Source organism: Littorina saxatilis, linkage group LG8 (genome assembly GCF_037325665.1).
Source record: "Littorina saxatilis isolate snail1 linkage group LG8, US_GU_Lsax_2.0, whole genome shotgun sequence".
Taxonomy (NCBI): Eukaryota; Metazoa; Mollusca; class Gastropoda; order Littorinimorpha; family Littorinidae; genus Littorina; species Littorina saxatilis.
In genome coordinates, this window is record NC_090252.1 from 25,069,199 (window position 1) to 25,085,478 (window position 16,280).

The following is a 16,280-nucleotide window of genomic DNA, read 5'->3' on the forward strand; positions in this document are numbered from 1 at the left end:
AAAACAAATTAATAAATACAAAAATACAAGAACAATAAAGAGAGGAATGCAGGTTACTCCATCAATACATACACACAAACCCGCTCTGCTGTAAAAATAATATATCAAATAACTTGTTTTACAATGTGGAAATCAAATCTCCAAAATAATCATTCTCGTTATATATGGCGTAACATTAAGTGTGATAAAAAAAAACAAAAAAAACTACAATCTGCTGTCTAAATCATTATTTTTATCTTGTTTTGTGCTGTGTCTGTGATGGTTTACGGGAGGCTGACTGTGCCTTTAAAAAGGGCTGTGTTACTCACAACATGATTTTGATTTTTTACTCTTTCAGATATTCAACAGTAGAACAGCTGAACTCATTACATATCATCAGACAGAAATCAATCAGTTATGTCCACATGAAGGGTAAGTATTGATTTGTGTTTGTTGAATTGTTTTTGTGTTTTTGTTGTTGTTGTTGGGTTCTAAAGGTAAAGTTGCTCTTTTTTTGCTTCAATTATTATACTACCTCTTCCATTTCAGACATTTACAAGGCTCTCTTTTCTCAATAACTGCAGATTTAGAACATAGGAAGTTCTGATTTAAAAGATCCATATCTACAAAATAAATTGTTAAACCTTGAAAGAATATTCTTTTGTTTTCATCTTGTGTTTTTTGTTTACTGTTTTGGTTTTGTTCTCTTTTTCTAATGATAGTAATTAGTTCTATAATCAGCATACAGAGAGTAGATATTAATGTTGCTGTCACTGTGTGCACTTTAATTAACAGCATGTACCGTACTCATAAGGCGCGACTTTTTTCCTCGAGTTCGACCCCTGCGTCTTGTATAACGAAGCGTCTAATCCGTGTATGGAATACGAAAAAAATCAAAGAGACCGCCTGAGTACCAGTCAAACAACTTGTGACAATGCATGTTTCAGCTACTAGGTACTGCCCTGGCCAAGTTTCCTCGAGCTCTCAAGCCACCCAGCTATCACAATGCCTGCCTTTGATCTGGCCGCACACACAGAGCACACATAATTATTTCCACTCTGTTAAACTCGGTCACTGACCCGGTGCAGGAAGTATTTCCTCTCTCAGATATGACAGGGGAACCACCTCTCATGGCAAAAACTGGGTCATTGACCCCTGGGAAGAAGGTCGTGTCTATAAACAATGGACCTGGCTTTGATCTCGCCGGCTTATTTTCATTCTTCGACTACGACTACCGGTATACTTTTTCAATTTTGGTGTGCCCTATCGGCCCCCTGCGTCCAATGGGTGACTGGATTACAATTTTTTTTAAAAAGAAGGGGGTGCGTCTTAGATAACGAAGCGCCTTGTCACCCGGAAAGTAGTGATAGTTCTATGTGTTTTCTGATTTCAGATGGGTGGAAGAAGACCCTTATGAAATTCTGGAGTCTGTGAAAACATGCATTGAGAGTGCTGTCAACAACCTGAAAGGACTTGGCAATGGAATCTCTGATATCAAATGTAAGGATAATTTACAATAACATAAATGTACTGTCCTGTTGCTGCTTGATTAGACCAAGCTTACACGTGGTTCAGCCTGGGAGAAAAGACAATGGGTTGTTCCACCCCCTCAACCAAATCCGGTTGAGGCATAGTCAAAAGTGTACACTACATTGGGCTGTGCACGTTAAAGATCCCACGATTGACAAAAGGGTCTTTCCTGGCAAAAATGTATAGGCATAGATAAAAAAAAATGTCCACCAAATACCCGTGTGACTTGGAATAATAGGCCGTGAAAAGTAAATATTCGCCGTAATGGCTTGAGTTTTACTGGCCCATGTGAATGCGTGATATTATATTGTGTAAAAAATTCCATCTCACACGGCAGAAATTAATATGTAAAGCGCTTAGAGAACGTCAAGCGCTATATAAATCTCTCATATAAATAAATAAATAAAAGTGCCAATTAGGCTAGAGGAGTTCATGAGGAGGCCCCCTCCCCCCTCCCTTCCTGTCTGAATTCTTATTCTGTTACCCTCGATAAATAAAGTTCAATTCAATTCAATTCAATTCAATGCTGATGTCTTAACCAAAGGTGTTGCAGCGGTATGTTATTTTTTATACATGTGCCTGTTGACTCACTCATGGCACATTAGTAACCTGAAACCTGATATTAGTGATAATATGATAATTTAAGCTTGTGGTTAAGAAGCCAAACTATATGCAGGAAAACACCATGCAGTGTCTTTCTAAGCGCAGGACTTGTTTGAAGAAGATGGCTGTGTCTGATAAAAAGCCCATGCAGGTAAAATGCCCCGAGTGGTCTTGCCGTGAGGGTGTCAAACTTTATGGATGGTAAAACAACACTGACGTCAAGTTGAAACATTAATTCAATACAGATTCAATCAATCAATATGAGGCTTATATCGCGCGTATTCCGTGGGTACAGTTCTAAGCGCAGGGATTTTTAATTAATTTTTTTTATTTTTTATGCAATTTATATCGCACACATATTCAAGGCGCAGGGATTTATTTATGCCGTGTGAGATGGAATTTTTTACACAATACATCACGCATTCACATCGACCAGCAGATCGCAGCCATTTTGGCGCATATCCTACTTTTCACGGGTATTTTGGTGGACATTTTTAGCTATCCCTATACAATTTTGCCAGGAAAGACCCTTTTGTCAATCGTGGGATCTTTAACGTGCACACCCCTATGTTGTGTACATGAAGGACCTTGGTTTTTCGTCTCATCCGAAAAACTAGCACTTGAACCCACCACCTAGGTTAGAAAAGGGGGGAGAAAAATTGCTAACGCCCTGACCCAGGGTCGAACTCGCAACCTCTCGCTTCCGAGCGCAAGTGCGTTACCACTCGGCCACCCAGTCCAGATTCCCCCTTTGCCAGTCTGTTGAGTTTGGGTATGTGTCCAAGGGGGGGATGCTCTTACCTATGTAACAGCCAAGGTGGATTATGCTTTATTTCAGATATTGATTTCGATACAATAGAGGCCCCCTTTCAAGACTTCCTCCGTTTTAGTACCACTTTGGCAGATTTTCTGTTCATATATAACCCAGGCATGGGAATTGTCCGCCGAAAGGCAAATTTCTGCCGATTTTTTTGTTTTGTTCCGCCGAAAAAGCAAAAGAGTCCGCTGAAAAAATAAATGGGGAGGCAAAAATGGTTCTAAAAACTTAATTTAATGGCATACTTGGAGCTCAGATGACACCAAATTGCACCATTTGGGTTCTTTGGAGAAAAACAATTCCGGGGGGGGCGGGCATGCCCCCAAACCCCCCTAGCAGGGCTAGGCGCTTCGCGTCGTTGACTTTGCTATTACATGTACTTACACATTTTCAGCCTTTTTTACTTTTTTCAATTCCCATGCCTGATAACCTCTGTAAATTTACCCCTGTTTTAAGACTTTTCCCTATTAAGATAATTCTTCTCTCGTATTTGTTTGGTGTTAAAAGCTGTGTGCCACAGTCCTTATCTTTTGGAGAGTTCACCCAAACAATCTGAGTAAAAGTTGTATTGTGTGTGTGCAGGTATTGGCATTACCAACCAACGTGAGACAACAGTGGTGTGGGACAAGGTCACTGGAAAACCTCTTTATAATGCCATCGGTGGGTGTTTATATGCACAGTTTCTTTGTTTATTTGTTGCTGTCTAATCCAAGCATATTGCTGCTCTTAGTGCACACAAGAGATGTGTTTGTGGATCTACAATCCTTCAGCGTTCGACATCCAATATGAAGGAATTCTTTCGTTATAAAATGCTGAAAAAGTTATTTTCAACCAACATACTTTTTGTCTCTCCTTTTGTTCATTAATCTAACCGTCTTTTAGAAGATTGCAATGGCTTACATACACATTTTGCGCAGTTAATTTTTGCTGCTGAAGATAGAAGCAACTGTACTAGTTAGTAGAACTTTACAAACATTGAATATCAAAACAAAAATTGATCACAACAGCAACCAATATTGGTAAGTTCTTGATCAAATGTATCAAACATGGAATATTTCAGTTTCAATACATAGACTCTTGGAATATAAACATACCATGGAAGTGAAGTTGTACCTATTAACAAGCTGTCATGTGTCACTCAGTGTGGCTGGACCTGAGAACCGCCTCCACTGTGAAAAATCTGATTGACAAGACGCCACAGAAGAGCAAGGATTATTTGCGGGTAAGTAACTAAAATAAAACATACAAGTTGACACCTTGTAAATGTCCTGAATAATCGGTTTTAGAATGGAGGGCTTTTTATTGGTGATCACGTGGGTTTTTTTTTAGCCAAACCCCTTGCCCCCCAGTCCCCTCCATACCGGATCAAATTTCCTGGGTGTTTCATTACATTTGGGCCACGCGCACACTCCCTCTCTCTCTCACACACACACACACACACACACACACACACACACACACACACACACACACACACACACACACACACACACACACACTCTCTCTCTCTCTCTCTCTCTCTTTCTCTCTTGTTATGCAAAAACAAGCATTACGTCAAGCATTTACACACACACTCTTGTAACTCTCACAAGATTTCACAACTGTCACAAACAAAGCACAAGCTTCCTGTAAAAGACGTGCAGGGCAAGCAAATTCTACTGACCAGCACAAGAAATATTCTGCATGTACCACTGACTACCACACCTGGTCCGCGATGCGTGAGTAATGACTAATGAGGGGCGTTTGTTGGGTGAGAAGAAAGTGAGACACCCTCTGCTCTTACCTGCTAGCATCACCGCACACTGGGCACAGTTGCCTGGGGTCAAAGTCGTTATTGACTGGGCACAGTTGCCTGGGGTCAAAGTCGTTATTGACAGGGCACAGTTGCCTGGGGTCAAAGTCGTTATTGACTGGGCACAGTTGCCTGGGGTCAAAGTCGTTATTGACTGGGCACAGTTGCCTGGGGTCAAAGTCGTTATTGACTGGGCACAGTTGCCTGGGGTCAAAGTCGTTATTGACTGGGCACAGTTGCCTGTGATCAAAGTCGTTATTTCCTCTTTGTTGGTCTGTCTGACATTGGACAACAAGAGGTGTTGCCATTCATTGGTGAGAGGTGTCATTCTGGGAGGGGTCATTATAGGATTTTTCTTACTGTACAAAGTATTATCATGTCTACAGAATGAAGGGAAAACTACCTGTTGGATATTGAAACGTGTTATTTCTATGTTCTAATTTTTTTTTTACTTTAAAACAAATTTAAGAGATTAAGATTAATTGCAAGGATAGTTTTAGGAAAGCATGAATAGAAAACCAAAGATATGAAAGCAAGGATAGTTTTAGGAAAGCATGAATAGAAAACAAAAGATATTAAAGCAAGGATAGTTTAAGAAGAGATTCAGCAAATGAATGTTTCAGATGAGAAACTTAATGTCAACATTACTTGGAATAGACGTTATATAGAAAATGAAAACTTTGCTGATTCAGTGCAAAACATTGGAAAGACTGTCTGCTAGACTGCAGTTGCTTGAATGGTGGACGTACGTTTCATTGCCTTTCTAAGAACTTTATTTTATCCAAAATGTATTTCACGTATGGTAAGAAATAATTTGTTGTATATTGTATCGTTGGTTGTCTTGTCACAGAAGCACACCTGACCAGGTAGAGGTGTATTCTATATCCACAGTGGTGAAACAAGAATCATGTGAAGCTTGCTGTTAGAATATTTCTCTATCGTTACACTTCTGTAGCAATATTGGGCCCCATAGCTGAAATAGGGCTGTGTAAGACTATCCAATCACAGAACATGAAAAATACTTAAATGCCAACAACACATGAGCTGTGTCTGTAGTTCGTTGAGAAAGGAAGAATATAACATGGTATGATGTCATCATGTGTACTGTTCACAGCCTTACTGCGGTCTTCCAATCACCACCTACTTCAGTGCGGTGAAACTACGCTGGTTGCTTGACAACAGTGAAAGCGTCAGGAAGGCAGTAGAAGAAGGACGATGTCTCTTTGGCACCGTGGATTCATGGATTATGTGGGTAAGTTATTTTGTTAGCTTTTGCGAGGCAAGGAAATTATGAAAATCTATAAAATTATTTTAAACATTATTTTTTACAAAAATGGCAAAAATTGATTCAGGATTTAGATCTCAGAAACCGGCTAAAAAGTGTCCCTACATTGTAGGTGGCCTGTCATGGCAGGTATCTTTTTAAAGAGATGATAGACAAAAGGACAACAGAAGGTGTCTTATCATGGGACATGTCCTCTCATCGGACTGGCCTTGCATCACATACAGGTACCACTATAACACTTGCATACTATGAGGGTACTTTTAGGCATTTTGGCTGGGAGTGTGGGGAGAGATTGTGTTCATCATCCAGTTCTGCATGAGTGCTCAATTTCTCTTTCAGAACTTGACGGGAGGGGTGAACGGCGGGCAACACCTGACGGACGTGACCAACGCCAGTCGCACAATGCTCATGAACCTTCACACACTCAAGTGGGATGACTTTCTCTGCAGGTAAAACATGCTGCATATAGCAATTTTCATGCAGTCTGGTAGCTAAATCAATGGTTAATTTCTGAACTTGTGGTCCTTGGATCACAGGTTCGCATCAAGGCCAGGCAAACATGATTCAACCGTGCGTGATGGCATTCATTTAGTGTCCCCCTGTGACTGCTTTGGCATACATGTAAAAGACCCTGGCCACTGTGGCACGTGAAAGATCTAGGTCATTGTGCCAGAAGCGCAGAGGACTGATTACACCTAAACATGCACACAGCTGGGAAGCGCAGCAGCTGCTAGCCTCCAGCAACAGTGAGATAATAGAGTGAGGGAACTGAGAGACAAAGGGCAGACACAAACATTTATTAACATTTTGCTGTGGTTCAAATATCTCAAGAGTTCACATTGTGGCAACACCTAATTGTACTCTCCCAGACACTGCAGGCCAAACTATGACAGTTACGCATATACATTTATGAAAAAGGGCCATAATCCACAATTTGAAGAGTGCATTCCAAAGTCGTTTTTTTTTATAATAAATTGGTGAGTAAAATATCTTGTCATCTTGAGCTTGAAGAAAAAACACCTAACTGAGTTAAGTCCTCTTTTTGTGTCCATTGTCTCATTATTGCCTGTCAATCTACTTTAAAGATTGCTAGGTCAAAGGTCTGCGGAAAGTTTTGTTTGTGAGTGTGTAAACGTTCTGTAAATTAACCCTTCTTGTGTTTTGGGGGGGATTTTGGACGGGCGCAGAGGCGTGGTGGTAAGACGTCGGCCTCCTAATCGGGAGGTCGTGAGTTCGAATCCCGGTCGCTGCCGCCTGGTGGGGTTCAGAGTGGAGATTTTTCCGATCTCCCAGGTCAACTTATGTGCAGACCTGCTAGTGACTTAACCCCCTTCGTGTGTACACGCAAGCACAAGACCAAGTGCGCATGGAAAAGATCCTGTAAACCATGTCGGAGTTCGGTGGGTTATGGAAACACGAAAATACCCAGCATGCCTACTCAACGAAAGCGGAGTGAGCTGACTATGCTCTCAGAGTATAGTGTGGGGAGCCCAAATGGGCAAACGAGCTCACACGTAACCAGAACATTCTGGAACGCTGAAGAAGAAGAAGAAGGGGGGATTTTAAAAAAAATTCTAAAAAGGGAGTTAAGCGCTTGACATGCATCCACCTTGTGCAATAAAGTGAAGTGAGAGTTATGCGGAACCAATCTCCTGGCTTCTGAGAGAATAACAAGCATTGACATAAACAACAACTTTCATCCTCTTTTTATGTGTGTCAAATGTGTTACTGATTGTTTGACATTCAAAAAGAGTTGATGTACGTTTCATAAATTCACCATTCTTGTTGTTTGGAGAACTGTTTCTTTATTCTTGTGTAAAATGTATTACAGATTTTTTGACATTCCAAAGAGCGTGCTGCCAGAGATCCGCAGCTCCTCAGAGATCTATGGCAGTGTGGCGTCAGGACCTCTCCAGGGCATTCCTATTTCTGGAGTAAATTTCACTGGTCTTTCTGTCATTCTCCTTATTACGTGGTCATGGTACTTTCCTTGCTAAAGTTCAACATTGCTTTCACAGTGCAGGCGACCTTTTTTAGGTGCTGTTTATTTGTTTGACTTCTCAGTTATGCAGTAGTAAAAAAACAAGAAAAGTAACTTTATGGAATCATTATCATGTTTATGAAAGGCAAGGTTGCGTTTATGTTCCAAAATCTTACCTTTCTTGGGTTTTGTATTCTTGATTTTGGAACTTCAAATTAGAATTTAGCAGTGTTTTCTGTTCTTGTAATATAACTTCAGGATCATTGTTTATTTTGCTTAGATTGAATTTTTTCATGTTCTTGACTTCAGATTCTAGGAGACCAGCAGGCAGCCCTTGTTGGCCAGACATGCTTCAAAACGGGACAGGCCAAAAACACGTGAGTGTCAATCAAATCAATTGGTCAATCAGCGGCCAATCTTTTGTTTGTTATGCTTTACAAGTACTTTAGGACTGCCTCGTCACATTGCATGGACACCCCACTTCTGCAAGGATGGAAATTGCTACTTTATATGGAAATTGGTAATTCTGGTTTTGTGAATAGTTTTCAGATAAATTTCCAGAATTTCAAATAAAAAGTCACGTGCAACCTTTCATATGTGTGCACACTGCACGTGTGTGTGTGTGTGTGTGTGTGGCAACCATATATAGACATGTAACATCAACATTGCAAGTACAAATTGCTTTGTTATTGCTTACATGGAATAGAGTTTTCTCATGTATGCCTACATTGTACACTTTCAGGTATGGAACTGGGTGCTTCTTGTTGTACAATACAGGGCCAGAGGTATGTCCTTATTTAATAACTCAAACCTTTCTTTGATGCTACAGATACTTCTGTGTAACCCAAAATATTGTTGATTCTGAATTGTAAATGCCAGTAAATCCTGGAACTCACAGCAGAACTGACAAGAAAGGGAAGAAATCAAAAGAAAGTGCTGTGTGCCTTTACTTTGGTGGACGTTTGTTACAAATGCTGTAACAAGAATCATTGTGTCCTGGAAGTCAGTTAAGTCAGTGATGCGATTCTTACTCCTCGTGGTACTCAGTTCGCTAAGGTAATTTGGACAGTTTTCATTCATTGTGAAGCAGTAAAACACACCATGGTCAGTTGTGTAGCATCGCCTGTCCATGCATCTTCATTGATTGTGAAGCAGTAAAACACACCATGGTCAGTTGTGTAGCATTGCCTGTCCATGTATCTTCATTCAGGGATAATAAAACTGTGCAAATCTTGAAAAAAATTTCTTATTCTGATATTTGCAAAATCTTTTCTCTCCCCTTTTAGCCATTTGCTTTTCTCATCTCTGAGTTAAGTGCTGAATTATGTTATGTTTCTCTCTCAGGTGATAGAGTCCAAGAACGGGCTGTTGACAACTGTTGCCTACCAGTTTGGCCCCAAAAGAAAAGCTGTTTATGCACTGGAGGTAAGCTTTGTTTCCTGCGGTCTCATTGTCTGTTTGTTGTTCACTTGTTGGTTTGATTCATTTTGAGCAAAGATACAATCATCAACCATAGAGAAATTGTGATCCACAATAAACATGGTTATAATCACAATCCAGGTGTAAAATCAATATCTATTGCATCATGGCACACAAGAATCATGCACTCACTTTGTGTTACTTTCAAACACAAGAGAAAACACAACAGGAACTAGTGATTCAGTATTGCTTTACCAAATGTTTCCGTATGGTTTGCAAGCATACTTTTAGTTTAAGCACAACAAATTAACAAACAAATAGCACTATGTTGTCTTGATGATGTTATTTTAAGGATAGGAGGAGCACGTATATGATTTAAAATGTTATTTTCAGACTTCTTTGTGATTTTTGACTCACATGCGAAGCAAAAGTGAGTCTATGTACTCACCCGAGTCGTCCGTCCGTCCGTCCCCCCCGTCCGTCCGGACGTCCGGAAAACTTTAACGTTGGATATTTCTTGGACACTATTCAGTCTATCAGTACCAAATTTGGCAAGATGGTGTATGATGACAAGGCCCCAAAAAACATACATAGCATCTTGACCTTGCTTCAAGGTCAAGGTCGCAGGGGCCATAAATGTTGTCTAAAAACCAGCTATTTTTCACATTTTTCACATTTTCTCTGAAGTTTTTGAGATTGAATACCTCACCTATATATGATATATAGGGCAAAGTAAGCCCCATCTTTTGATACCAGTTTGGTTTACCTTGCTTCAAGGTCAAGGTCACAGGAGCTCTTCAAAGTTGGATTGTATACATATTTTGAAGTGACCTTGACCCTGAACTATGGAAGATAACTGTTTCAAACTTAAAAATTATGTGGGGCACATGTTATGCTTTCATCATGAGACACATTTGGTCACATATGATCAAGGTCAAGGTCACTTTGACCCTTATGAAATGTGACCAAAATAAGGTAGTGAACCCCTAAAAGTGACCATATCTCATGGTAGAAAGAGCCAATAAGCACCATTGTACTTCCTATGTCTTGAATTAACAGCTTTGTGTTGCATGACCTTGGATGACCTTGACCTTGGGTCAAGGTCACATGTATTTTGGTAGGAAAAATGTGTAAAGCAGTTCTTAGTGTATGATGTCATTGCTAGGTTTAGTTATTTGACCTTGACCCTGAAGGTCAAGGTCATGTCAAGCATGTGAGTCGTATGGGCTTTGCCCTTCTTGTTAAAATCTTTTTTTCTCTCTTTTTTTTAAAGGGTGCTATTGCCATATCAGGAGCTTGTGTTCGCTGGCTCAGGGATAATCTTGGTATCATCAAAACTTCTGCTGAAGTGGGTGAGTCAAAGAGAGAGAGAGAAAAATAGAGAGAGCTTGAACCTTAAGCCTGGTTCACTCTCAGTTTCAATAAACCGTTCTTTTGAGAAAACAAGACACAATTGTTTTCCTTAGCTGTGTAGTGCCAATGCAAACATTGTATTTGTCAGCCCCCGTTTACCAATATGCTCTCCTTGTCTGCTTTGGTTTTTGTTGTTGGTAAATTTGAAGATTCACCTGGATTTGCTTGTGCCATCAAACTTGTCTATAACTACCATTCAATGGACTGTCTCAAAGTGGTTCATCATTATGGACAGATGCTTGGTATTGAAAGTTAAATTATATAGAAAAAACGGGATCCTTAGAGGTGGTTGTTGAGAGGTGGTTGCCAGGGCAGGTTATACTGTACAAACATGCCTTCAGAGAGGCTGCAATTGATCCATTGCTAGGTGTGTATCATGTTGATCAGTTTGTTCATTCTCACAGAGAAGTCCAGTGAGAATGGTGTGTACAATTTCAGAGACACTGGCACAAGAGGTAGACAGCACACACGGATGTTACTTTGTTCCTGCCTTCTCCGGCCTCTTCTGCCCCTACTGGCAAGACAGTGCTCGCGGGTAAGACCAGTGTCTCAGTTAGATGTGGATTTTTTGCACACTGTGACACACATGCACGCACGCACGCATGCACGCACGCACGCACGCACGCATGCACGCACACACACACGCACGCACACACACACACACACACACACACACACACACACACACACACACACACACACGCACGCACACACACACACACACACCATCCTCTCCTCTCCTCTCTTTGTGCATAAGAAGTCCGGTGGAGAAAATGTTATAGCATGTGTAAAATAAGTATGCAGGATGCTTGACTCTGGTTACTTTTCAAAGGTGAACTTTTGTTTCAGAATAAATGTGAAAATAATGGTCAAACTTGGAAGAAGTATAATCACTAAGTGACAGCTTATTTTGACTGGAGTAGACAGGTTTCAAAAGTCTACTCCAGTGAGTTAGACTTGTGAACTGCTTCTTGTTTGTCTGCATAGGGCGATATGTTCATGTGATGATTTTCATTTTAATAGACAATGTTGAGAAATAGCTCTGTCGGATTTTTATTGGTTGTGAAAGGGTGAAAGGGTTTGCTTTTAGTGAGACAAACAATCTCGACACGCTCCTTGTCCACGTGTTTCTGATCTGCCCCTCACTAGTCACCTGCCCGTGGTTTGTTAAAAGTCTCACAAAAAGCAAGGGCATTCACTCTCTTTTACAACCCATTCAAACCTGGCACAATTATTTCTGATGTACCCCTCACTAGTCACCTGCCCGTGGTTTGTTTGTCTCACTAAAAGCAAGGGCATTCGCTCTATTTTACAACCCATTCAAACCTGGCACAATTATTTCTGACATTCGTCTTTTCTCCAGCATTTCTATTGCTTGAAGCCTCTGCTGCACAGAAAAAGAAAAAAACAAGATTCACTCAACTTACAAGTTGATTTTTACGGGTGATATTGCATGTGGAAAGAAACGAGAATGACCTCTAACACGCTCTTTTCAGAACCTGCTTCTATTAACAACATTATTTATGGCTTTGAGTTTCAGAGGAGCCCCTTTCAAGTTTGTTCTGCTAAAAGTCTATCTGTATTAATCATGCTGTGAGGGTGTAAAGCTTATGTACTGAATTGAAGAATAGTTACAGCGCCTCTTTAGTCTTAACATTTTCTGATGTGCAGCATTCTCTGTGGTCTGAGTCAGTTCACGACCAAACACCACATCGCACGTGCTGCCCTGGAGGCTGTGTGTTTCCAGACAAGGGAGGTCAGTGTTAGCCATCAGTATTTTACCATGTCTCCCCCACAGTGCTCACACTTCAGCAAAAAAACAGCAACAACTAAGTCTGTGGTATTTTTGTATTCAATTCTTACCATACTTTTTCAAACAGTTTGAAATGTGTTTTTAAATGTTTTAATCCTGTCTTAATAATTATGTTTATAAAACCATGCTTAAATTACATATTATTACCCAACTCACATATAGCAATTAACTCTAGTTCAGTGCTGGTAACGCTGTACGCGTTCCCCTTGGTAACAAGGGAGACCACCCTAAAAAAGAGTGATCCATCCCATAATATCAGACCGATGTCCGGTCCAACATCCGTATGCGTGCGCATACGCCGCCATTTGTATCATTCTCTCTCAGCGGTTCAACTGGGAAGGACGCTCCTGATGTACGCTCCTGCTGTCTTCAGCTTTTCGCCATAGTCTTTGGCTTTGGCATCTCCCCTTGGTCGTCGCCTAACTTTACACCTTTACCTACGCTGTGTGGTGAGATCTTTCCGTTTTGTTATAACTTTAGCGACGTTTTTCGTCGCTCGTTTTGTACTTGTGAAATTTTTCTGAAATTGTTTTTCTTTGAAATTTTTCGTGAGTTCTTTCGCTATGGCGGAGGCTGCGCTTGTTGATAGCGCTAAAAGGAAGCCTAGTTCGAGGCAGGTACCTGACGATACGCCTCCAAAACGAAGCTCGAGGAGAGAGAAGGGCGCAGGAAAATCCGCGTCTGTTTCTTCTGATTCAACTTCTGTTAAATCTCCCGTGTTAGCAGACGTCAGTTTAACTTCCGGTCAGGCTTGTTTACGTTCTGGCAAGAGTGGTTCGGGCAAAGCTTCTTCTGCTTCTGCTTCTGCCTCAACTTCAGATGGCTGCCCTGGGTTAGCGCCAGCTGAAGTTGCGTCTTTATTGTTGACTTTGAGCGCTCAAGTTTCGACATTAGCGTCGGAATTATCTTCCACTCGGGAGGAATTACGTGCGCTTCCGTCGGGTGTTTCTGATGTTCTCTCCTTAGCACAGTTACGGCAGTCTCCTGCAGTTCCGGCTTCGACTTCCGCTAAGCCTTCGGCGACTGTGACTCGGGCGGATGTCCATGCTTCGCAGGATGGGAGTACCAAGTTGGTGTCTCTTCTGAATGTGACACCAGTACAAGGTATGTCTACACCGCTTGCCGGTGTGCGAGCTCAGGGGGCTCTCTCTGGCGTTGGATGTCGTGAGAGTTCTTATGAGCAGCAAAAGGACGAACGCCTCCGTACGTCTCTTTATGAGAATATCGGGGACCGTTTTAGTCCTCTTCCGCCCGGGGGGCAGGAAGTGGTCGGTTCTGCCGACGATAAACTATCTGATGTTCTGCCTCCTGGCTCCGAGCTTGATCTCGAGTCGGAGTGTAGGGCGGAAGACGGGGATGCCTCAGTGGTAGAGGATTCCCAACTGAATTTGCCCGTGAAGCTGTCAGCCGCAGTGGCGCTGGCGGCGGAAACGGCGTTCAGATACTTTCCGGAAGGGGTGGTGAAGGACAAGGCTCAGCTTCACCCACCTCGTTCTGCTTTTGACGATTTCCGGAGTGCACAGGAGCAACGGCCTCGCTTCCGCTTCCGGGAATCGTCAACTATTGCCTATGAGATGGCTAACGTCTTGTGTGGTAAACGCAAACCGGCGGTGCCGTTGTTGGTTCAGCACGGCGAGGCCCCGGAAGACGTTGTCTCTTGGCTGGCTCAGCCTGGGGCTCGGGCTGCTTCCGGTGTTTCGAAGTTCAAGCTTACCCCTTATCCTTTGAATCTGATTGACTCTTTTGCTCTGCCGTCAGGGGCACTTCCGGTGACGCCGGAACTTGCTGCTTTGAGAGAAGACGGGTACAGTAGGGATAGAGTTGTCCCATGTACTGACGGTTCTCTCGCAGCTGTGGAGGAAGTTGGAAGGTCTTTGCTGGAACTCACGTCCGTGTCGGAGTCTCTGCAAAGGTCTTTGTCCAGATCGATTGCCACATCTCTTGATCCTTTTGAATTTCGGTTTGATGCGTCGCCGACAGATGTTTCGACACTGCTGGCTACTCTGGGCAAGGTGACTAGAGAACAGGTTGCTTTGTCTGCCCGGCTGTATACTCACGCAGTGCATTCAAGGAGGTCAGCCTTCTTGTCGGGGTCCAGATTTCGGGACACCGCGACCATTGAGAGGCTGAAGGTCTCCCCTTTTGCTGAGGGTTCTCTCTTAGGGCAGGCGTCTCTCGATGCCCTCCAGAAAGAGACGCAAGACGCGCGGGATGTAGCGATCGCGCGTTTGGCTTCACAGGGCTTCCAGAAGCCTCAGGGCAAGTCTCAGACGCAGGCTGTTTCTTCTGCTAAGCCTCAGACGTCCTCGTCTGGTGGTGGGAAGGCCCAGAAACAGTCATTCTCCTCCAGGGGTAGGGGGCGTGGAGCTCCATACCCTAAGAGGGGTCAGTCTTTCGGGGGTTCCAGGGGGTCGGGGCGTAAGCCTCACCCCCAATGAAACTTCCCCGAACAACACATCCCGGTGGCCCCCGCGCTAGTTGTAGCGGGCGGCCCGTCCAGGGCCCTTTCTTCCTGGCTGCAACTGGTGGCCAGCAAGTGGGTCACGGGGATAGTGTGTTCGGGGTTCCGGCTTCTCTGGTCAGGGCAGAAGGCTCCCCTGGTCAGGATAATCCCGCCCTGCAGGGCGCCAAAGGATTTGGTGGCACGGAACGCGGTCCAGGAGGAGGTCTCGGCTCTGCTGCTCAAGGGAGCTATAGAGGAGGTCTTGGACGCGCGGTCCCCGGGGTTTTACGGCAGACTTTTCGTAGTGCCGAAAGCCTCGGGGGCGTGGAGGCCGGTGTTAGATCTTTCTCCTTTGAACAAGTTTCTGAGAGTAATCAAGTTTACCATGGAAACTCCAACTTCGGTTCGGGAGGCCTTACGGCCGGGAGATTGGGCAACGTCGATCGATCTTACAGACGCTTACTTTCACGTCCTCATACATGTCGCGGACAGGAAGTGGCTTCGCTTCCCTTGGGGCGGCAAAGCTTACCAGTTCAGGGCTCTGCCGTTCGGCCTGTCTTTAGCTCCGTGGATTTTCACGATTGTGGTCAGGCAGCTTTGCGCTCTTGTGAGACAGGAAGGCATCCGTCTCAGAGCATACCTGGACGATTGGTTAATCCTTCACCAGAACAGGGGGCTTTGCGAGGCTCATACGCACAGGGTGCTGAGCCGGGCGGCACAGCTGGGTTTCTCTGTCAACCTGACAAAATCCGAGTTGGAACCATCCCAGACGTTTACTTACCTGGGCATGGAATTCGACACACTTCGGTGGTCTGTCCGTCCGTCTCAAAGGCGGATCGACAAGCTTCAGGGTCTGATTCGGTCTCTCTACGGAGAGAATCACGCCAGTGCAAGGGTTCTGACTTCGGTTCTGGGTCAGATGGAATCCATGGCTTCCCTCATTCCGTTGGGCAGGGTTCACAAGAGGCCTTTTCAGGCCTCCCTGCAGTCAAGGTGGGATCAGACATCCCAGGACTGGAGTGTTCCGATCGCACTGGGAACTTGGTTTCAGCAGACCACAGGTGTTTGGCTTCTTCCGGATTTGTTCCGGGGTGTTCCCATTGTTTGTCCACCGCCGGAGAGAGAGTTGTTTACGGACGCATCTCTGACGGGGTGGGGTGCTCATCTGGACGAGCACATGGTTTCGGGAGTTTGGGATTGCTCTC

General features: G+C 43.5%; 1 protein-coding gene across 2 annotated transcripts in view; it reads left to right on the forward strand.

The window, feature by feature from the left end:
- Nucleotides 1-337: 337 nt before the first annotated feature.
- The window catches only part of LOC138973131 (glycerol kinase 3-like), a gene marked incomplete at its 5' end in the record, with an annotated part of 30,876 nt that continues 14,933 nt past the window's right edge, over nt 338-16,280 (forward strand). For both annotated transcript variants that reach the window (XM_070345796.1, XM_070345794.1), the window contains 13 exon segments: nt 338-411; nt 1,373-1,479; nt 3,512-3,589; nt 4,072-4,151; nt 5,836-5,973; nt 6,346-6,455; nt 7,838-7,940; nt 8,297-8,364; nt 8,730-8,772; nt 9,332-9,412; nt 10,680-10,758; nt 11,258-11,354; nt 12,491-12,575. In XM_070345796.1, coding sequence (XP_070201897.1) covers nt 338-411; nt 1,373-1,479; nt 3,512-3,589; nt 4,072-4,151; nt 5,836-5,973; nt 6,346-6,455; nt 7,838-7,940; nt 8,297-8,364; nt 8,730-8,772; nt 9,332-9,412; nt 10,680-10,758; nt 11,258-11,354; nt 12,491-12,575 — 1,143 coding nt within the window.